At 40.9% G+C, this 24,073-nt stretch overlaps 1 protein-coding gene across 2 annotated transcripts; it reads left to right on the top strand.

The window, feature by feature from the left end:
• The first annotated feature begins 1,597 nt into the window (after positions 1–1,597).
• LOC139115803 (cytochrome P450 2U1-like) lies at positions 1,598–23,713 on the top strand. 2 transcript variants are annotated; one of them, XM_070678173.1, is made up of 3 exons: positions 1,598–2,007; positions 8,117–9,085; positions 9,540–10,162. In XM_070678173.1, exons 1-3 carry the CDS (start codon positions 1,659–1,661, stop codon positions 9,635–9,637), a joined length of 1,416 nt encoding a protein of 471 aa, XP_070534274.1. In that variant the 5' UTR covers positions 1,598–1,658; the 3' UTR covers positions 9,638–10,162. The 2 variants fall into 2 exon arrangements, with proteins under 2 accessions (XP_070534274.1, XP_070534273.1); XM_070678172.1 differs by lacking the exon at positions 9,540–10,162 and adding an exon at positions 23,425–23,713 and having other exon boundaries at positions 1,599–2,007.
• Positions 23,714–24,073: the final 360 nt, after the last annotated feature.

The following is a 24,073-nucleotide window of genomic DNA, read 5'->3' as shown; positions in this document are numbered from 1 at the left end:
TTGCATATTTAATGAATTTTCGTAATTTCGTAATATGGCGAGAAACGGTTCATCAAATTTCATGAAACAAGATACAGATGTTGAGCTCACACTGCTTTAACATTGAATAAAGACACTATGCAGTGTTATGTTACTTAATATTTAATTTACATATGTAATGAGCTTTCCTTATTAGAAAGATATGTCCAGAAACACTTCATCAAATTCGATGAAACTTTATACAGATGTTGATCTCACAGTGTTGTAATACAGTTCATTGACACTTGGCAGTATCGTTTATGAAATGTGGTACGTGATAATCTGTCAGTGTTATAATAGAATGCAAAAATATTTGGCAACATCCTGTCGATAAATTACTAATTGACTTATTTAATGACCTTTTGTAATTAGAGTGGCAACCCACATTGCTTTTTACGTTTTCACCACCATGGAACTCATCTTTAATCACAGACCTAAATAATGAATGTTGTTACTCTTTGCTGGAATCATGATCGATTGTTCCCTGTGTTCAATTACAATACAGGGCTGTTTTTGAGAAAGAACAAAGCTAATCGTACATTTATGTAAAGGGAAAGTAATGCTAACTTTTTGATTTTGTCATTGTTTTTTATTAATTGCAACTTCTTATTCTACTCCTTCAAGAATATGTGTAAAATGCATTATTGTTTACATTTGAATTCTAGTCCGGACCAGAAGTCGACAGTAACAATGCAGTTTACACACGTAAGAGCTGAGTTCATAATATATATATCAACATGCTTTGGGGAATAGCACAAGGAGTTATGGTTAACATTTAAATAAAAATGGTGAAAATATTATCAAAAGTTACCATTACTTGCCCATTTACTTCAAGACACAAAAGACTGTCTAAAATAACTTACAGACATTACATAGTAAGCGCACATTATGTAGAATCGCCGGTAGAGAGACGACAACCTCTAGCTCGAGACAATCTTTAGCAATATGTACCAATTTGCAAAGCCAATGAGCATAGCGAAGAGGACATCATTAATGCACTGCGGATGGCAGGAAGGATGAAAAATTACTTTCAGCGTCGCCAACACACAGAAGGATGATCACTGCTGTCACGCTTTTGTGATTTCTTTAAAAAAAGATACATGCTAATCACCTGGTGTAATGCAAACTTTGGCACAGCATAGCAGCACAGTCTTGGCATAGCATAGCAGCACAGTCTTGGCATAGCATAGCAGCACAGCCTACAGATCCGCTTACAGTGCTAGTGTTCGTCCAGCATGGCTGGTTTTAATAACTTCACCGTATCTTACTGTCAATTGAACTTTTGACCTCAACACACTAGATTTTTGTCAATGAAATTTTCCGTTCAAGCACTACAAGTTGACCTTCATCAGTAGAATAACCCCATCTCAATGTCGTGACCTTTCGGACATGTGACGTGAAAATTGGGTCAGACTTTTGGTAATTTGCACCAAAATTTTCAGTGAAAAAATCTACAATCTGAAGATGGCAGTTATCTTTTTAATGAACACAAATAATTATGGGATGCAGAACTTTTTGTTATTTCAAATCTTGAAAATGAGAAAAATACCTGTCATTGTGACCCCGCCAGTCATGTGTGCATGCAGTTAACCTTTTGGTTTTCACTAACCTAAATAAGTATCGCCGAGGCGTCAGCCATCATGTCTTTTAATCTCAAGTTGGACGTTGGCACTACCTTGATCGTGACATTTACCCTGTTCATAGTTGCCTGGCTGTTCTTATTCCGAACACGCCGACGTAATCTTCCACCGGGGCCATTAGGATGGCCTATGGTCGGTTCTTTGCCACTGCTCTTGGGGAGTGAACCTCCAAGCGCAGTCTTGAATCGACTGGGCAGTAAGTACGGTGATGTATACAGCATGAATCTCGGGAGCTGTCTTGTGGTAGTTTTGAACAGCTACGACGCCATCAAGGAAGCCTTGGTCGGTAAAGGTGATTTCTTCAGCAGTCGTCCAACAAATGTCCATCGCGTTTTGCCACTCGACAAAGGTGGGTATGTCAATCTTCATTTTGCACTGATTATAAAGTCACCCAAACCAAAGGACAGCCGAGGATCAACAGGATCATTCAAAAATAGTGTTATTTATTCTCGTTGAAGCCCCGGGTCGATCAGCAACGACCTGGCTGTGGAAACGCAGCTGTCGGGGTAGGCTGCGTCTATGTGGGTCAGCAAAAGTCAACCCCGCCACGGACATTTCTAAGGCGGGGTTGATCTTTTGGTGACCTGCATAGACGCGGCCTTCCCGGTATGACATGTAGCTGCGTTTCAACAGCTGCTATATAGCAGCTGCAGCCAGCCCAACTTGCTTCATAGAGAGGGGTAACTTGTGAGGAATAGAGTTTAAGACCATAGGTAACAAATAAAAGGATTACAATCTTTGCATTGGGTATAGAGGGTATCGAATTTTTTCAAGTTAACATTTTCAGATGCAATAGTCACCCAGTCGCTCTTATGTTAATAATAATGGATATCTTTGAATCACTTTATAGCATTTCCTGACTTTTATTTTGGAATAATCTAAACTACTATGAATGCCATTGAATTTTCATAGGAAAAACACAAGTAGACGTAAACAGGGGACAGAAGCTGTAATATCTTTAGTCTACGTATTAATCAGAGTTTCCGGTTCTACTCCCCATAGCATAGCATGTATTGTAACACAAGTATTCATTTCCAATATCAACCCAAGCTGTATACTTTATAAATTTGAACTACAGCTAAGGCTCGTGCTGACTGTATATAATACCAACTGTTGACAAGCCAAAGACTTGTTCTCAAGAAGTAAAACAAACTAAGAGCAAGCATCACTTGATAGCAAAAATATAGAAAAATATGAACAAAAATTGTAGCTACTGTCCCTTCCAAATATCTACACTCTGAAAATAAACATATTGTACAGGCTGTTTGACAAGGTGAATACATGGGCTTTTTATCATGTTTGTGAGTAAAATTTTTTTAAAGAACATAATCAACACGATTAAAACTAATTTTGGATAATTGGATAGTGAAGTAATGTCGGTTTAATCTGCAAATGTAAGCTCATCTGCTTTTCTTTTTAAGAAATACACTTGTTTTTATGAATGATTTTGTAATATTGCAATATTCAGCTAAAGCGCACGTAACACGTTTGAGAATTTTGAACAATATGAAGATCAAATTCTTCCAAATTACCAAACGTGTTACATGTAATTGTCCATGCAAAGTAACCAAAATGTAAATTATCAGAACCGATGTTGTTAATATTTTTACTCAAAATCTTTATTCTGTGTATCAACATCATTTTCTTGTATCTATTTTATTAAAATGGTGTTGAAATGTTGAACCTTGTTAACACAGCCTAAGTATGAGTATGCTCCAGTGTTATGTTAATACTGACACTTCAATTTATTGCTTGAATGAAATCCAACTGCCAGCAATATTAGAGCGTATGTGCAGGTTGCGTTGATAAGCTGAGTACTAAATATTTCAACACGTAAGGATGTAAAACTAGAGATTAAAGTTGAGTAAAAGTACTGGAAAGAGCTATCAACATTTTAGTTTGATACTGTTTGCTTGATAAATGTTTGGCCGTACATTGGGGAGTTTTGAATATTGTTTATCGTAAAGTGGGGTTTGAAAGTGTTTTTATGGTATTGAGGGGTCTAAAACGAATTAACATTTCAAAAGTGACTCATGTGCAACTCTCTCCCAATGTACACTCACTTTATGTACTTACACGTGTGAAAAGAGTTTACGTTTGGAGAGAATTGCGTTGGGTCAAACACTGATAACGTCCTTTTAGTGTTTCTTAGGACATCTACATTACGTTTGAAACAACAAAAACGCAGTAGTTATGTCAGTTGAACTTTATTGTCAACAACAATAACAACAACAACAACACGACTAATAGAAACATAAAGTACAAACAACAACAACTACCATATAAATGCCCCTGTAAGCAAACAAGGACAAGTCACTGAAAAGCCCTCCCAAAGTTTCGAAGTGCCGTGGTCTCCGCACGGGTTTCTTGTTGCCATTGTTTGTTTTGATAATTGTGACTGTGATACAGCGCTTGTCTTTTTAGTGTGGAGTTTCAGGGTTTGGCACACACGGATTTTTTGTTTGGCACAGCCAAGGTTTACAGTTCGACACAAAGAAATACCAGACGGAAATGCAACATTTTATCCAAGACAGACGACACGTTTTCATTTCTGTCTTCGTCTGAGAATGCCGCACAGTGCAGTGTTGTTGCATGCAAATTTAAGCGAGTTGTTTTAACGGTCACAACTGTCGGTCTGAACAGAAAAGGACCCACGTTTGATCGTCGTATCTTCGTATAGCTATCGCCTTGGAGTAATCTATCGAAATAATGCAAAATACACGGGGAAGAACCTACACCCGTGGAAAGGCAACCAGCAGTGATCTCCGGCAATAAGTAGTTCACGAAATAGAGGAGATAGGTGGTGATCAGGCGACTGGTTTTGTACCTCGTGGATCATATGTACAAACAGCGAAGAAATTGCGATTGGCAGCAACGACCGTATTAAAAGAAGATTTGGGTACATTTTTGCAAGACCGGTTCAGTAAATCCCCTAGAAACTATCGCCGTGGTCGACAAAGAGTGTTACTGGACGTTGAAGTTGAGTTCATAGAAGCCATCAAATCTGAGAAGCCCTCCGTTAGGGACCGTTCAGTTTTTACGGCCTTGGGGGCCGGCAAAATCTTGTCGCCGGTGTCCAAAAAAATATAGACCCCCTGCATTTTTCGTGAAAAAAGATGACCCCCCCCCCCCTTTGTCAGACGAAAAAATTTGATGACACCCCCCCCCCCATGAAAAATAACCAAAACACATATCAAATTTACCCGCACGGTTTGGATTTGAACTCCGGTACGCGGCGCACTTTATTCGTGTAGCAGAGATGCCAGTGCACAAACTTCTTAGCCACATCCATGCAAACGTCTGTTAATTAGGACTCGTGGTACGAGTCCAAAGGGTTATGTAAAATTGTCTGCGTTTTCCCCTGTATTGGACTTGGACTTGGTACTAGACTCATGTTTGTTTATTGCAGGGCTCGAAATTAGCGGTAGTCCCGCGTCCACAGACTACCAACTTTTCCCTGGGGCTACCAAAGTCCATGAAATGGTAGCCCACATGGACTACCAAAGCCTGAGACATGAAATACTTGACGTGCGATATCCGTCACTTTCGGACGAGCTAAATGCAGTCAACATGCAGTATCGTTTGTTTGAAACAGTTATCCTTTCATCTGTGAAGAGTTTTTTCTGGTGACTATTGCCGTAACAGTTTTCTCTTCTATGTTGTTTTTTACACAAGATGCAGAGCGTTTGATACTAGAATGTTGAGTTGCTTTTCCGTGTGCAGTCTTTACTTGCCAGTTCACACTATATGCTGTTGATCGGCAGCATACAAGACGTACTTGTGTCAAGTTTTGGAGGTTTGATGCTGAAATTTCACAAAACTGTCACTTCTATATCAAGAGATTGTGTAATCAGTTTGATTTGAAATAGTAATATAAAACACTGTGCCAGTTAAGCTTGGCTGAGTTTCGCTGTCTTTTATCTACATGATCTATGGTTGTCGATCAGTATCAATGTATTACGTTCTGTATAGAGAGACTCGAGTGTAACAAGGCATGCCAGTTCATAAAGATCATGAGAATATTTTTTTCTGTTTTTCTTTACTAAAGTTACAATTTCTTTGGATGTGTAAGCCGATTTTGAAAGTGAAAGAAAGTGTTAAAATGTACATAAATTAGCATAAATTAAGCATCCGTGACACATAACTTGGGGTTTCTCGAGTTGAAGCCCCTAGTTTTACTTCTATTTTGTGTTGCTGAACCGGGGCTTATACTCGAACAAGTACAGTATACCTAAACTAAAATATTCATGGACTACCAGCCATTGTCACTGGGCTACCAACTTCAGAAAATGGTAGCCCAAGTGGACTACAGGGGTAAAAAGTTAATTTCGAGCCCTGGTTTATTGCAATGAGTTCAATCTTTGCCTGCCTATCTGCGCCGCTGCTCTCAGAGAGCAAAGTTGGCGGAAACAAGTTTTCATGTGCAAGTTTTGATGAACACTGAATACACAGGTGGTTTCCGTTATGGAAGTCAAACCTGGCTACACTGAGTGAGTGTTACCCTTCAGGGTACAATACAAATAAATGTTTAGTCAATTTCATAACAAATAGTTTCAATTTTTGCATTTATTTTAATATTCTCGGTAAAAATCACGCCCTTTAGTGCAAATCACATCCCTTGATGTTTGGCCTAAATGGAATAGTCTTCCGGTGTGTTTGACCGAGACTGCGAAGGTTTGAACCAATCATACGCCTGTATCGGGAAAGATTACTGTCACTCTTAGGTAAAAGTTCTGCTACAGTGTTATAGCTCCGTAACATTCTGCATGATAAGAGAACGTGCGGCAATCGACGCATCCTTTGATGTTATGTGTCGGAGTACAACAACTTGTACGTTACAGTCAAGAAACCCGTGTGTGCCAAACCCTGAAACTCCACACTAAAAAGACAAGCGCTGTAATTCTGACTGTGATACGATTAAACTACCATCCTTTGGTGTGCTGTTATATACTAGTTAATCCGGTGATACCATCCAAAACAGTATAGGCACAAACATAGCTTACAGTTCTCACAGGCTATTAGGGAGCCGTCATTATTTACGCCCGCTGAGGGGGGGTCCGGTGGAATTTCATCGGAAACTCTGAAATTTCAAGTAACCCCCCTGCCACCCATGATGAATTTGAGTAACCCCCCTTCTCTAACTCAAAAATTTTGACTGAAGCCCCTCTTTAAAAAGTTAAATACAAATACATATATTTGTAACATTATAAAAATACGGCAATAGTAAAGACCTTTCAAATCCTGATGTACCCTGCTAGATTATTATCGGTTATCTCAAGACGGTTGAAAGAGGTGAAACCAACAAAATGAAATTCAAAGTGACAACAAAATACAGACGCTATAACCAGTATCCAATCATATAGTATTGTTAAACTTGGATGCGTATCATGACAGGGTTTTCACTAAGATATCTGACTGGCCAGAATTTTAAAGTTCATGGGGAGAACAGGCAAAAGGCTGAGTGGGAAATGTCAGAGTGGGGTTCCTCTACATGTATCTTGCATCGAAAATTTTTTAGAAACTGATGTGTGTAATGGTGCAATCTGAGAGGTGTTTCAATTTATTTTGCAATCAGTAAAATTGTTTGAAAATGACATTGAACACTAATGTTTTTAGTACATTTTTTGCCTGACCCGTGTTTGAGTCACAATATTCAACAACATTAACAAAACATCGATAATATGTTTTGTAAAAAATAGTTCTCAGTTTGCCAGAGATCGAAGACCAAAGAATACGCAGCAATGGAAAATCATTGACCTTGTTGTGTCATTTCTCCAGCTGTCAGCTTCTAATGAAAAGCTCAATACCGTATGGTTAATGTTAAAATGGTTATTGAACTAAAGTCAATTAAAATATATGTTTCTTTGATAATCAAAGATTAATTCACAACAGTTCAGTTTTGTCCTAGATCCTTTGAAACATTTGAGAAAATGGTGTGTGCAATGGTGCAGTCTGGTGCAATCTGAGAGGTGTTTTTAATTTGTTGTTTTTTTTTAATATACACTGTTACAACACCCCAAGGGAAGAGCACGAGAGGGGGTCTCCCCCTCTCGCATCGGAAATTTTGAGAAATTTATGTGTGCAATGGTGCAATCAAAAAAGTGTTTCAATTTGTTGCGCACTAAAAATTGAGTAACCCCCATTCTTCCATTCCACATTTTGAGCAACCCCTTCTGAAGTTTTAAATTTTTTGAGTGACCCCCCCCCACATTCGTCCGATCCCCCCAGATCGTAGATAATGACGGCTCCCTTATATGACATAGTGAAGGAAAAAGCGAAGAAAATCTTTACAAATCATTGCTAAGACCAAGCACCACTAGGAATGTCGCAGTCGCAAATATTATTATAAATAAACAGCAACAAGAAACTAATGCTGAGACCAAGACATCCATCCCCGACCCCATCCCCTTGGGACGGACCTGTTACCGATGCTGATACGTGTAAATGTTTGTTTTCAGGCGTAATCAGAGTACCTGACAACGCCAACTGGCGTGAGCATCGGCGATTCACTTTGTCTACACTCAAGAGACTGGGCATGGGCAAAAGCGTTCTTGAAGACACGGTTCTCAACGAAGTCGATAAGACAATTGCCACCTGGGACGCCACCGATGGCGGTCCTATCGACCCTGCTCACGTGCTTACCGCAGCGACTTGTAACATTATACTGGGTTTGGCATTGAATAAACGATACGCATATGATGACGGTCAATTGGGCGAACTACTCCAAATAATAAACGTGGCGTCTGCGTCAAAAGGGGTCGCTGCCACATTAAATTTTCTTACTTGTTTGAAGTACTTACCAGGACAGAACAAGCACAAAAGTTTCCATCAAAACGCGAAAAAGCTTTACGACAAACTACTGAATCCGATTTTAGAAGAACATGGTAAGAATTTAGAGACCGAGAGGGAAGCCAATGATATCATCAGTGCTTACCTGAAAGAAATGTCTCGTCCGAAGCAAATCGGCGTTAACAATACAATGGATATAGAAAACCTGTTTGTGCTCATAATAGAATTACTCCTGGCAGGAACCGATACAACGGCCGTCACCCTGAACTGGGCTATCTTCTACATGGCCTCGTATGGAAAAGTACAAGACCGTGTACACGATGAGATTGATCAAGTCATCGGTCGTGAACGACGGCCTACAATGGCTGACCAGCCCTTGCTCCCTTACACGGAGACGACGCTGATGGAAATCCAGAGAATTAGCAGCATTGTGCCGTTAGCGCTCGCCCACGCCACATCTGGCGATGTTAGTCTGCGAGGTTATGTCATCCCGAAGGGCACTTATGTCATACCAAATCTTTGGTCAGTTCATCACGAGCCACGGCGTTGGACAGAACCGGAGGTCTTCAAGCCTGAGAGATTTCTCGGAAAAGATGGAAGTGTTATCAGAAGTGGGGAGCTGGTTCCATTCGGTATTGGTAAGTTGTATTTTTGTGAGTTTATGCGAGTATGGATTATGAAGCTTTAAAATGTTCAATCAGGAAGTTTTGAAAATTATTTCTGCGAAAGTCAAGAGATCAAAGTTCTGCATAGAGGTCATTATCAATTGGCAAATGCCAATGAAACGTTGTCGACCACAACGCTGGCTTCAATGGTCAATCTGAATTATATGTTGAGGAAAGCATAAGAAAGATAATTCATGCTCTGTATTTTTGGATCAAGGTAGGGAACAATGATGACAAAGAGGAGGAATAATATGTACCCTTTATCGATAGAGCTGACAAAATAGTGCTGTCATGATGTGTCAGTATAATTTGAAGGTCAGTTTTGAAAGTCATATTTGCCTCGTTATAAATCTTCAGTTTTATCAGCTAGATATACATTAAGCTACATCTGCTTGGTTTTGATCAAGTACCTTGCTTCATTTACCAGGTCGTCGGATCTGCTTGGGAATGCCTGGTCGAATGACGCAGTGCCTGGAGGGTGGGATCGCCAGTGGTATAGGGGGAGGAGTACCTTCCCGATGGTGATAAGTGGTGCGGATTACCGTCGCCTAGGTGACTGGCGTTGCAAATACCTGGACTGAACCCACACGTGGACTGAACCATTTGGGGTTTTTTTGGGTGTCGATGGTACTTTGACAATAAAAGTAAAGATGCACAGATATCGAGTTTATTGTCTTGTTTATGAGCGGCCAGTATTTCCAACAGCATGAATTACGTGCATTTGCCCTAGAAGAAATAAATAATTTCGAATAAAACATCGCGAATATAACCACATTCCTTAAGCTCGACGTACCCCAAAGAACCATGAAATCGCCCGACTTTCGATCGAAGAGATGAGTTTTGCCAAACCGCGTATACAGAAAAAGTGGCAGATGACTTTATTTTTAGAATCATAGACAGTATAGCGAGATGTAAAAAATGTGAAAGAGGCTCCCCATCTAACTATCCTAAATGTTTTTGTGTCGAGTTTGTGTTTGATTCGTTTCGAAAATGTGTTCCTACATTCTTATCCGATTGTGTGTGTTAATAAAAATGTTTGTTTCGCTTTGGATATTTGTAGAGAAGTTTGGATTAGTGTGTACGGTAATGTTTGTTTGTGTGGGGAAAGCTTATGGCGAGACGCAGCCGGACCTATGTTGTTACAAAAGTTGATAGAGTCGCCCTTTGACGCTTGCGTTTCGAAACCCGGGTGTGGTTTCTCATCAGTCGCGGTGTAGATTCTTTCCTTAGTTTGTGTTTGTGAAAATTTATTTTAATGCATTTTAGTGGTCTTGCTTTTCGATTAGCGAGGCAAGTATATTAATTTTTGGTCACGTTGTGAGTCCGTTTGGTGGTTCGGTTTGTTTGTTCTATGTTTCTTTACTTCGGTAAATTTTGTTTTGACTGGTGTGTCTTTTAGATTTTGCGGAGGTTTGTGAATGTTTAGGCAATAAGTACCACTGGGGGTACGGATTTTATGTTTATTGGATCAAGATACTCACAAGTATCCTGGTTGATGTGCTTGTTCTCGTACATTTTGATTCATAGTTCGTTACTTTGTTTACTGTTTGTTCTGGCTTGTTGTATAATACTGAGTGTTGCGTAATTGTCTTTCGCATTCGAGTACGTAATCGTTTGTGTTGACAATGACGAAACCCGACCCTTGTCGAGGGTTTTTTTCCCCGAAATTTGTCTATTGTTTGCAAGCTGGTTTATCGCGATTCTTTTAGCACGCGACATGTTTTGTTTCCTTGTTTGAAAGGGTATCTCTAGAAGTGCGAGTTTAGCAACTTCAGATAGCTTTCAAGTTTTTGGTGTTTGTTGTTTGTGGAGCCCAATTTGACTTTTCTTTGAATTTGTGTTGTTGCGATTGTTTGTGTCTCACGATGTAGCGTAGTCACATTTTACGACTTTATTTGTTGAAATCCTGAGGTGGTTTTATTCTGTTTGGTTTTGTTGGCGTCCGAATTAATTTTAAGGCCTTTGCCTAGTACTATTTTTCGGAGTTTCATAGTTTGAGCGATGATAGGTTGTTGTTGAATTTCATGTTGTTGTCGGCTTTTCTTTGGAAATAGCTGATTTATTTCCACGGCCATTTTTTCTGTCACGTTATTTTATGTGTACGATTTTTGTTATTTCTTTTAAGTGTTTGTGTGTTCTATGTCATTTTATGGGGTTTTTTGGGTAGTTCTCTTTTTGGAGTGTTTGGTGGCCCTGAAAAGGGCCGCTCGGTATGGGTTTTTGTTAGCGCTTGGCGCGTTTATTTTGGCGATGAGCCTATAGCTTTTTTATGCTTCTTTTCGCCGATTCGATGTGCTTGGTAAGTAGGTGTTTGCCGCCTTCTTGTCACTGTGTGTGCGTACATGGACAGTCTGCATAGCCCTTGAATGTGGTCTCGATTTTGATCAAACCATGGAGGTACCTCCATGATCAACTTACAATTTAGGAGTATATATCAAAACTGATAAATGATTTATGTTTTCACATGGGTTCACAAAAAGTTTCGCCCCGGTGTTCATTTTTGGCCCAGGAATTCCATCTGCCCACCCTTTGCAGAGTAGTAAGCTTATGGGGCAAGTAAACATGGATGCGCCGGTGCGATTCAACGATCAACCTGTATATCGGATCGAAAGTCAACAATTTTACGGCACGGACTATGATTTTATAAGTTTATACACAGTCCCTCGTGGATAGAGAGACTGTGGTTTATATAAAAATTATAAGGCGCGGGGTATTATATATGACTGATTACTGTAGCTATAGATAGGCTACATCAGGACGGGCAGCGACGGGCAGTAATTAGTAGGCAAAACCACGGTCCCTCCACAGAGGGACCGTGGCAAAACAGGTGGTTTTCACCGTGGGCAGAACTCGGTGCAATGATACTGAACATTAATAGTAAGCCTGTCACCTTGAAGGTAATGCTGTAGGTGAAACAAGTAAGCTTACTTCAAACGCACGATGGTACAAACATTCCTACCTCCATGGTACAAACAACACCATAAGTGAAACGTACACATAGAAATACACGCGTTCCTACGTTGTGCCCACCCGGGCCACGCGATTAAAATATGACTGATACTGCTGGATAGTGTTAATTGGGTCGGTAAACAGTCAATTAATAGTTTAATTGACTACCTGGGTGATTGGCAGGTCGTGTCCAACGACGCATATGCAAAGCAGGCCAAAAGACAAAAGCCCCCAAAGATATTGACAGCTGGCCAGGGTCACCATGAATACGTAATGACGCTTCACTACGCAGAAACTGCGTAGTCAAGCCCTTCTTAACCGGTCAAACTCTCTCGGCATTTTCCGGCATGAAGGCAACTACACACACATCCTGGGCATCAATCCGGAATAATGGAAGTTGCATTTGGGAAGAATTTGGAACTTGTGTTGTACTTCCTTCCCTTGTTAAATCGTTTTCCATATGTTTGTTTGGCACATATTATACGAGGTAAATACAGTTTTATGAAATCATGTAAATCTCAGTGTTTGCTTTATTGCATTTGCATTTGCAAATGTGAGATTTCCAACAGTCGTCACAGGTACACATTGTGTAAATCTCTCTGATGTTCAAATGTGTGCAATTATTCAGGTTGACTGTGCTACGTTGCATGTTGTCGTAAATACCAAATGTCATAAATATGCTGACAGCCTTAGCAATCTGCCGATTAACTTGTATATGGTAATAAGCAAACGGTTCATTGTGAACATCAATACGCCGGGACTTCTGTCACTCGTCACGTCTTGTAGAGCTCGATAGTACAGACGCAGCTGTGGTTTTCACAAACACTCGTACTTCTAACATACTAATTCTGAACGAGATTGCCTTCAAAAGAACTTTTGTAGGAATTATAGAGGGACAACCAAGGTGGTGTGTACAAAGAAAATGAGGGGCTCTGTCTGTCTGTCTCTCTGTCTCTCTGTCTCTCTCTCTCTCTCTCTCTCTCTCTCTCTCTCTCTCTCAGTTTCCTACAATCAAAGAAGTTCATGTGCAAGATGCTAACGAGTCAAATAAATAGGCGTACTTTAAAACGAAACTACGCAATCGTAAATATCTGTCCTTATCACTTGCTGCCGCCAGGTTAACTTCTCTTAATTCATGTTATTACTGATTGCTTTAAATGGAAGATTACTCCCATTGTTCAATTCCAATATAAGGCTATTTTTTGAGAAACAAGAAAGCTAATCAACTTTAAATCATACTTTTAAAGCTCAGGACACAAGAGACACTATCTCAAATAACATACAGGCATTACATACTAAGCGCACAGTGTGCAGAATCGCCGGTAAAGAGACGACAGCCTCTATCTAGACGATCTTAAGCAATATGTACCAAAGTGAGTGGAACAGTAGTTTAAACGTTGTATGCAATGCAATCTCGCACAACACACGCATAATTTATGCGCTGTAGGGCATACGCTGAACAAACTAACGTCAAAACTCGCAAACTACTGAGCAATAAGCATAGCGAAGAGGACATCATTAATGCACTGTGGATGGCAGAAAGGATGAAAAATTACCTTCAGTATCGCCTACACGCAGAAAGGATGGTCACTGCTGTCACGCTTTTGTGATTTCTTTAAAACAGATACATGCTAATCACCTGGTATAATGCAAACTTTGGCATAGTCTACAGATGGGTGATTCTTAACGTCCTTTAAAGTGCTAGTTACTGTCAATTTAACATTTGATCTTATACAGTCTGATTTTTGTCAATGAAATTTTTGGCTGCAACATGCAACCAGCACCAGCAGAATACCCCGATCTCAATGTCGTGACCTTTCGGACACATTGTGTCAAAATTGGGTCATAGACTTTTGATAATTTACACCTAAAATTTCAGTGAGAAAAATCTAGTGTGTTGAGATCAAAATTTCAATTACCAGTAATCAGCTACCGGCACAGATGAATTTCCTCTTATTGTTCTCGACTTACGAGGATACCGAAGACAACAACCTGGACTCGGGCTGTCACTCAGCTATACCTAGAAACAAATTGACTAACCTGATAAAACTTGCAAAGTATGATCAAGTACTAACACCGTGTAATAGTCAATTATTACTAATACCAAGACGAAATCGAGGGATTGAGGATTGCGGCTTTAACAGACTTAATGATATCGAGTGTATGGAACGTACGAATGTCCAACAGTCATGTGATGGCCCTATATAACCATTCTTCCCAACTGAAGATATGAGATCTTTCTTACTGAAAACAATTAATGGCATGCAGACCTTTTTGTTATTTCAAATCTTGAAAATGAGAAGAAAAAAAATATGTCCTCATTGTGACCCCAGTCACGTGTACAGTTAACCTTTGACTTTCTCTGAACACAAATAATATAGTATTGTCGAGACGCCAGCCATCATGTCTTTTAACCTCAAGCTGGACGTTGGCACGACCTTGATCGTGACATTTACCCTGTTCATAGTTGCCTGGCTGTTCTTATTCCGAACACGCAGACGTAATCTTCCACCGGGGCCATTAGGGTGGCCTATCGTCGGTTCTTTGCCACTGCTCTTGGGGAGTGAACCTCCAAGCGCAGTCTTGAATCGACTGGGCAGGAAGTACGGTGATGTATATAGCCTGAATCTCGGGAGCTGTCTTGTTGTAGTTTTGAATAGTTACGACGCCATCAAGGAAGCCTTTGTCGGTAAAGGTGATTTCTTCAGCAGTCGCCCAACAAATGTCCATCGCGTTTTGCCCCTCGACAAAGGTGAGTCAATTGTCATTTTGCACTGACTAAGTCACTTCAACAAAAGGACAATCGAGGCCGGGTCGACAGGGTCGTCCAAAATAAACATTGTTTGTTCTCGTTGAAGCTCAAGTTCGATCAGCTAGGATCCCCAGCAAGCTTTATACAGAGGGGTATAAATTTGTGAGCAATACACTTTAAGACTACAGGTAACAAATAAAAGGATCACAAACTTTGCATTGGGTATATCATGTATGTAGGGTATCGGATTTTTTGTACATTTTCAGATGCGATAGTCACCCAATGGCTCTTACGTTAATAATAAATATCTTGAAATCACTTTATAGTATGCATTGAAAAGCGAGTTATTATACACCTACGTCTGTAACCTATTGAGTTTCGTCGTACAGTAAGTTTCGGTATCAGAGGACGCAGAGTCCAATAACCTTGACATGGAGTACAATAACTTTAGGCGTTATTGCATTGGACGCTATTTGACCTTTGACCTCAAAACACCTTTACGTCAACACGAGGAAAAAGAAGAGAATATTTTACAGCTTTTACAAAAATATATACTTCTCAACATTCAGTACTTTACAAAGTAAATCATGGTCAGTCCAAAACCGGTGAATTTGAGTGAAATTATGCTGATGACGTAAAATTTCTACCACGTGCACTGCGCAGCGCGGGTTGAATTTCGTTCTGTGGGGTCGTTCTGTGCGCTTAGCGGACGCGCTGAAAGGTTCACAGTCTGCTCGCGATAGCCCAGCATCCAAAATCGCTCAAATTTTCCTCAAGGAATCTTTCAGCCAATCTTTTTCAAAATCAAGAATAAAACTCGAGTGTCACCGTTTAAATTTTGGTAGTAGAGAAACAAATTACCCAAGACTTACCAATATTTGAAATTCAAAATGGCCGCCGTTCCTATATTAACTAAATGGATAAAAATGATATTTTCGATTTTCAAAAAACTAAGACGGTGAACGTTTTTCCTATTCAAAGGGCTTCAAAATGAATCCTAGCAAGTGGTAGATCAGAAAATAATTTGAGAGTCCAAATATATGTCCCGAGGCGCATTCTACGTAAACACAGCCTGAGTATATGAATATGCTGCTGTGCTATTTTAATACTCACACTTCAATTTATAGCTTGACTGAAACGCAAACGCCAGCAATATAAGTGCACATGTGGAGGTTGCCTTGATAAGCTGAATACTAAATATTTCAACACATAAGGGTGTAAAATCAGACCTAGGAGTTGAGCAAAAATTATGAAAATTTTAATTTGATATGAAAACTCACTTTATGTACTGACACGTGTGAAGAGAGTGTACGTTGGGAGAGAGTTGCGTTTGGTCAAATAATGATAGCGTCCTTGTAGTATTTCTTAGGACATGTACATTATGTTTAAAGCGACAACAACAACAACACAATAGTTATGTCAGTTGAATTGTATTGGTCAACAATAACAACACGACTGATAAAAACATAAAAAACCGTACAAACAACAACAACAACAACCAGATAACTGGGCCCCCTGTGGGCAAACAAGGACAAGTCACTGAAGAGCGAACAAGTCCGTCCAAAGGTTTCAAAGTGCCCTGGTGTCAGCATGTTTTTCTTCTTGCCGTTGTTTATTTTAATAATTCTGACTCTGATATCTAAGATTATATTACCAACCTTTTTTGTGCTGTTATACACTAGTTAATCCAGTGATAGCGTCGAAAACAGTAAAGGAAAAAAACATAGCTAACAGTTATCACAGGGCTATAACATGACACAATGAAAGAGAAAACAAAAAGAAAATCTTTACAAAATCAGTGCTAAGGCCAAGCATCACTAGGAATGTCACAGTCGCAATTATTTTTTATAAAGAAACGGCAACAAGAAATCCGTGCTGAGACCAAGACACCCATCCCTGACCTCATCCCCTGGAGACGGCCATGTACCCCATGCTGATACATGTAAATGTTTGTTTTCAGGCATTGTCAGAGTACCGGACAATGCCAACTGGCGGGAGCATCGGCGATTCACTTTGTCCACGCTCAAGAGACTGGGCATGTATGGCGTGTAATCCATGCCAAAATTAACACCTTACATTTTGAGCCAACCTACATGCAACTCTCACGAAGGTACATGCAACTCTCACGAAACTGCATGCGATTCACAAAGCTACACGCAACTCTCGCGAACGTGCATGCAACTCACGAGGCTACATGCAACTCACGAAGCTACATGCAACTCACGAACTTGCATTTTGAGCCAACCTACATGCAACTCTCACGAAGCTGCATGCGACTCACCAAGCCATGCAACTCTCACGAAGCTGCATGCGACTCACCAAGCTACATGCAACTCTCACGAACGTGCATGCAACTCACCAAGCTACATGCAACTCTAACGAACGTGCATGCAACTCACGAACTTGCATGCAACTCACGAAGCTACATGCAACTCGCGAACCTGCATGCAACTCGCTCGAACCTCATGCAACTCTCTTGAAATGCATTCGCTTTGCGCTGCGACTTATTTGAATCGGACTCCCTAGATTATTTAAATCAATTGTAAAAGTAGAGAGAAATTTTAAAAGGCACCAAGATTTTTACACAGTGCGGAGAGTTTTCAACAGCGCCGAGATTTTTACACACTGCCGCGAATTATTTTACACAGCGCGGAGATCTTTACACAGCACGGAGAGTTTTCAACAGCGCCGAGATTTTTACACACCGCCACGATTTATTTTACACAGCGGAGATTTTTTAAGAGCACCGAGATTTTACACAGCGCGGAGAATTTCCATGAGCGCAGAGATAAATTCACACAGCACGGAGATTTTTACGCTGCGCAGACACTTGTTGTTTTCGTCCATGGTAATCGAGTGACACGATGACATCGTACAAACGAGCGAGGCAATGCGACGGGCAACTCAAGTTGCTTGTTGCACTGCATATACTATATGTCGGGTCATTTTTTTCAGATCCCCTGGCTCACTGGCAGAACACATCTGAATACGTCATATGACGTTGGTATGACGCGTTGTGACGTCTCATAAGCTTCCGCGTTGTCGGAGCAAAGTTAGTCACTTTAATGATGGGTTGGTTTATTGTAAACCACATTGTGGCACAGTCTACTTGAAGTAAAATGAGAGTCAAATAAAATACGATAGAACCTCATTCACACACGTTAACCGACATAGTGTACTCCAATTCACGTATGGTTTTCTCAACCCAGAAGTGCCTTTATTTAAATCGAAGGCAGCATGCAGCAGACCCTATTTAAAATTGGTTTACCCCAACCAAGTCCCCCCTTCACACGGACTTTCCCCCGACACGAATGCGTTCAGCTCAAAAACGAGCTTCAAGCAAAATGAGTTGAGCTTCAAAGGTAATCTAGGGAGTCCGATTCAAATAAGTCGCAGCGCAAAAGCGAATGCATTTCAAGAGAGTTGCATGAGGTTCGAGCGAGTTGCATGCAGGTTCGCGAGTTGGTCGCGAGTGCATGTAGCTTCGTGAGTTGCATGCAAGTTCGTGAGTTGCATGCACGTTCGTTAGAGTTGCATGTAGCTTGGTGAGTTGCATGCACGTTCGTGAGAGTTGCATGTAGCTTGGTGAGTCGCATGCAGCTTCGTGAGAGTTGCATGGCTTGGTGAGTCGCATGCAGCTTCGTGAGAGTTGCATGTAGGTTGGCTCAAAATGCAAGTTCGTGAGTTGCATGTAGCCTCGTGAGTTGCATGCATACGGTGGCCCAAAACTACCTGTTCTCCGCATTCAAAGTCTGCGTCGCATTCAATTGTTTTTCTCTCACATATGTCTCCGCATTCAAAGTCTGCGTCGCATTCAATTGTTTTTCTCTCACATATGTCTCCGCATTCAAAGTCTGCGTCGCATTCAATTGTTTTTTCTCTCACATATGTCTCCGCATTCAAAGTCTGCGTCGCAATCAAATGTTTTTTCTCTCACATAAGCTTATGTCTCCGCATTCAAAGTCTGCGTCGCAATCAAATGTTTTTCTCTCACATATGTCTCCGCATTCAAAGTCTGCGTCGCAATCAAATGTTTTTCTCTCACATATGTCTCCGCATTCAAAGTCTGCGTCGCATTCAATTGTTTCTCTCTCACATATGTGTCCGCATTCAAAGTCTGCGTCGCAGTTAATTGTTCCTCTCTTAGATGGGCCACAGGCGGCCCAAACACTATTAATAAGCTTATTATTGAGTTTTTCTCAGTTTTCTCTATCAGTTCTTCAGTTTTCTCTATCAGTTCTTCTCCCTTTCTTCACGCTCTGACTGATCGTAGGAAATAAAAAGAAATTACTTTATAGCCTAACCTAGCCTCTTGACTCTTTATTTATTTTACACCCCATTACAAGGATGTTTATCTCTCATATACACACATCTTCTAATTAATTAGTCAACATGACTAATTATGCTAATCCGTGGACTTATCAGGGATTTTATAGGTTAGTCAACATCGCGAAAGATAGGAAAGGTTACTAAAACTCCTTTTTCATTTACATCTCTATAGGGCCGTTCACATCAGCCAAAAAGACTAGGCCCTTGTCCTAGCCAGGTTCGTGGCCGACCAAAAAACAGGTGTGAACGGTTCTGGCCGGCCACTGTCCGGACAATTTCTGTCCTAGTCGAGAGGGGTGGTTTGTGGCCGACCCAGGTCTCTGGCCGAGCAGTAAACAGCGTATGTGAACGCGTTTTGTCCGACTCAGGTCCCAGTTGACGCCCTCTGTAGTTGACATGCAGTGTAGTCTTTGACCTATTCGACGATTCAGTATCATTTTAGACATAGCGAGTCGAGGAGTCAACTGGGCTACGGAAGAAATCAAGTGTCTTTTAGGCATTTGGAACGAAGATATGGTGAAAAATCTGATGGACGGCACGTCAAGGGATCGAATCGCCTACAATATCATCTCACAGCGTTTGTCAGAGCATGGGTTTGATCGTAGCCCAGATCAATGCAAACGTAAGATGAAACATTTGAAGTCCGAATTCAAAAAAGTTTCTGATAATAATAATGTCCCGTCTCAATCGCAAAAATCGTAAAAACAACCAGAACAGGACGAACATGGTCCTGTTGTCGAAGACAGCCATTGTGACCTGTATAAGGTCAAAGGTCGGCTAGACGCTACCAAATGATCTAGGCTAGGACAGCGTTGAACGTAATGTGAACGCGGACAAAAGATTAGCTTATCTTCTCACATTCTGCCGGATTAGTTCTGGCCGGCCCTGGGCCTAGATGTGAACCCCATATATCTTTCCAATGTTCACCAACCCTTGATAAGTCCACGGATTAGCATGATTAGTTGTGTTGACTAATTAATTACAAGATGTGTATATGAGAGATAAACATCCTTGTAATGGGGTGTAAAATAAATAAAGAGTCAAGAGGCTAGGTTAGGCTATATAGTCATTTATTTTATCAACTACGATCAGTCAGAGCATGAAGAAAAGGAGAGGGACTGATACTGACAGAGAAAACTGAGAAAACTCAATAATAAGCTTTATTAATAGTGATTGGGCCGCCTGTGGATAGTGTCGTCGCAGTCAATGATTTTGTCACCAACACATGAGGGCGTTGGCAAGTTTTGGTGAGCGTGACCCTCGCTCCATGACCCGTGATTGCATCCAGAAAAAGTATCACTCTTTTAGTGTTCGTGATCGCAAAAAGCTCAGTTTTGAAGGTAAGTGACAAAGTAATTTATTGTATTGTAAGCTTATGGGGTTAATGATCTAGCCAAGGCAAGGGGGTACGCTGCTCACCAGTATGGGCGCATCATAATGGGTCCCACATGAGCGTCCGAATGTAAAACAGCAGCCCGTCCCACAACTGCCAATACATCCAGGGCTAGACGGTGGCTAGATCATTAACCCCATAAGCTTACAATACAATGAATAACTTTGTCACTCACCTTCGAAATCAATGAGCTTTTCGCGATCACGAATACTGAAAGAGTGATACTTTTTCCGGAATCTTTTTTGCAATCATGGGTCATGGAGCGAGGGTCACGCTCACAAAAACTTGCCAGCGCCCTCATGTGTTGGTGACAAAATCACTGCCTGCGACACCCATCTAGGAGAGAAACAATTGAATGCGACGCAGACTTTGAATGCGGAGACATATGTGAGAGAAAAACATTTGATTGCGACGCAGACTTTGAATGCGGAGACATATGTGAGAGAAAAACATTTGATTGCGACGCAGACTTTGAATGCGGAGACATATGTGAGAGAAAAACATTTGATTGCGACGCAGATTTTGAATGCGGAGACATAAGCTTATGTGAGAGAAAAACATTTGATTGCGACGCAGACTTTGAATGCGGAGACATAAGCGAGAGAAAAACATTTGATTGCGACGCAGACTTTGAATGCGGAGACATAAGCTTATGTGAGAGAAAAACATTGATTGCGACGCAGACTTTGAATGCGGAGACATATGTGAGAGAAAAACAATTGAATGCGACGCAGACTTTGAATGCGGAGAACAGGTAGTTTTGGGCCACCGTACATGCACGTTCGCGAGAGTTGCGTGTAGCTTTGTGAATCGCATGCAGTTTCGTGAGAGTTGCATGTACCTTCGTGAGAGTTGCATGTAGGTTGGCTCAAAATGTAAGGTGTTAATTTTGGCATGGATTACACGCCATAGGGCATGGGTAAAAGCGTTCTTGAAGACACAGTTCTCAACGAAGTCGAGAAGACAATTGCCACCTGGGACGCCACCGATGGCGGTCCTATTGACCCTGCTCACGAGCTTACTGCAGCGACTTGTAACATTATACTGGGTTTTGCATTGAATAAACAGTACGCGTATGATGACGGTCAATTGGGCGAACTACTCCAAATAATAAACAAGGCGTCTGCGTCAAAAGGGGGCGCAGCCACATTAAATTTTCTTCCATTTTTGAAGTACTTACCAGGACATAACAAGCACAAGAGTTTCTCTCAAAAAGCGAAAAAACTTTACGACAAACTACTGAATCCGATTTTAGAAGAACGTGGTAAGAATTTGGACACCGAGAGGGAAGCCAATGATATCATCAGTGCTTACCTGAAAGAAATGTCTCGTCCGAAGCAAATCGGCGTTAGCGATACAATGGATATAGAAAATCTGTTTGTGCTTATAATAGAATTACTGATGGCAGGAACCGATACAACAGCCGTCACCCTTAACTTGGCTATCTTCTACATGGCCACGTATGGAAAAGTACAAGACCGTGTACACGATGAGATTGATCAAGTCATCGGTCGTGAACGACGGCCTACAATGGCTGACCAGCCCTTGTTGCCGTACACGGAGACGACGCTGATGGAAATCCAGAGAATTAGCAGCATTGTGCCGTTAGCGCTCCCCCACGCTACATCTGGCGATGTAAAATAGTCTGCGAGGTTATGTCATCCCGAAGGGCACTTATGTCCTACCAAATCTTTGGTCAGTTCATCACGATCCACAGCGTTGGACAGAACCGGAGGTCTTCAAGCCTGAGAGATTTCTCGGAAAAGATGGAAGTGTTATCAGAAGGGAGGAGCTGGTTCCATTCGGTATTGGTAAGTTGTATTTTTGTGAGTATATGCGAGTATGGAGTGAAGCTGTACAATGTTCAATCAGAAAGTTTTTAAATTATTTCTGCAAAAGTTAAGAGATGGTCCAGTTGGACAGTGGTTAGGGTACCGAACTCACTATCGGAGGATGGCGAGTTCGAGACCCTGTGGGTCCACAGGGAACTGAGTAATCTTGTTGTTGTTGTTGTTGTTGTTGTTGTTGTTGATGATGATGATGATGATGATGATGATGAATATATAAAAAAATATTAAAAAACAATGTGTCATTCCTTGCTGTTGTTGTCGATGTTGTAGATAATTGTACTCCCGTCCTAGGACGGGAGTGACGTTGGGCGACCTACGTCGTTTTTTTGTCACGATTACAGTTTTCTTTTACAATATCTACGTATACAACATCGACAAACAACAGCAAGGAATGACACATTGTTTTTTAATATTTTTTATATTTATCATCATCATCATCACATCATCAACAACAACAACAACAACAACAACAACAACAACAACAACAACAACAACAACAACAACAACAAGAATTACTCAGTTCCCTGTAGGTCAAGAGTAACAGAGTCACTGTCAAAGGACGGTGAGTTCGAGACTCCTGCACGGTGTTGTTCCCCTGAGCAAGGCACTTTACTCCTCATTTCTCCATTGGGTGCTGGGTTATTGGTACCTTATCCTGTAATTGGGTGTGCGTGTTGGATGAGTAATAAAATAAAATAAAGCATAGATGAAAATGCTGCTTTGAGTTCATCATCACTTGGGAAATAGCAATGAAACACTGTCGACCACATCACTTGCTACAGGGGTCAGTCAGAATTAAAATTTAAGGAAAGCAGAAGAAAGATAAATCACGCTCTTTACTTTAGGAACAGGGTAGAGTACAATGATGACAAAAAGGAGGAATAAGATGTATCCTTTATATGCGGTATTCAAAAAACGTCCTGTCATTATGTGTCAATATAATTTGAAGGTCAGTTTTGAAAGTTAAACGTGCCGTGTTATTAGTCAGCTGGATATACATCTAATTGGTTTTGATCAAGTACCCTTCCTCATTTCCAAGGTCGTCGGATCTGCTTGGGAATGCAGCTAGCCAAGATGGAGCTGTTCCTGTTCTTCACTGTCTTGATGCAACATTACAACTTCAAGTTGCCAGAGAACACAGTGCCACCGTCGACCGAACCAGTCCAGGGTGGGTTATGTCGGCCTAAACCTTACGAGGTTTGCATGATGAAGAGATAAAGGAGGATGCGATGAGTTTCCATATTACAGATCCACATTTGAAGTAAAAACGCACGGGTGACCTATACGATGTATTACAGATTCACATTTGACGTAAAAACGCACGGGTGTCCTACGATAGTTTATTTTGTTAGTAAATCTGTGGATGTCACAAACATCCACGCAAAATAAGTGTCATGTCAAAGAAGAAATCATGATTTGGCACAGGTACAGATATGCAAATAATATTTTGGGACATACTATAAGTGTAACGAAAATTATCCCCTGTAAAGAGAACAATTTATTACACATGTACTAAGATCGCAACGAATCATTTGCAAATTTTTAAACCTTAGGTCGGACAATTACCTGTATGCCACTGCTAAGATAGTAGGCCTACTTAAGTCTACAACTGGGGCATAATACATTAAGGTCGAATGCCCCTCGGGGACTAATGTTGAGACAAATGTTTGGACACTAAAATTTTGGCC

The sequence above is a fragment of the Ptychodera flava genome, chromosome 17, assembly GCF_041260155.1.
Source record: "Ptychodera flava strain L36383 chromosome 17, AS_Pfla_20210202, whole genome shotgun sequence".
NCBI lineage: Eukaryota > Metazoa > Hemichordata > Enteropneusta > Ptychoderidae > Ptychodera > Ptychodera flava.
The sequence above is the reverse complement of the archived record's forward strand: the minus strand, read 5'-3'. Positions and strand labels throughout refer to the sequence as shown.

Excerpts from the sequence above, each read along its gene's own strand:
- LOC139115803 (XM_070678172.1), top strand. The coding sequence starts at position 1,659 with ATGTCTTTTAATCTCAAGTTGGACGTTGGCACTACCTTGATCGTGACA. Across the intron at positions 2,008-8,116 it reads CGTTTTGCCACTCGACAAAG|GCGTAATCAGAGTACCTGAC; the intron begins GTGGGTATGTCA and ends GTTTGTTTTCAG. Across the intron at positions 9,086-23,424 it reads GCTGGTTCCATTCGGTATTG|GTCGTCGGATCTGCTTGGGA; the intron begins GTAAGTTGTATT and ends CTCATTTCCAAG.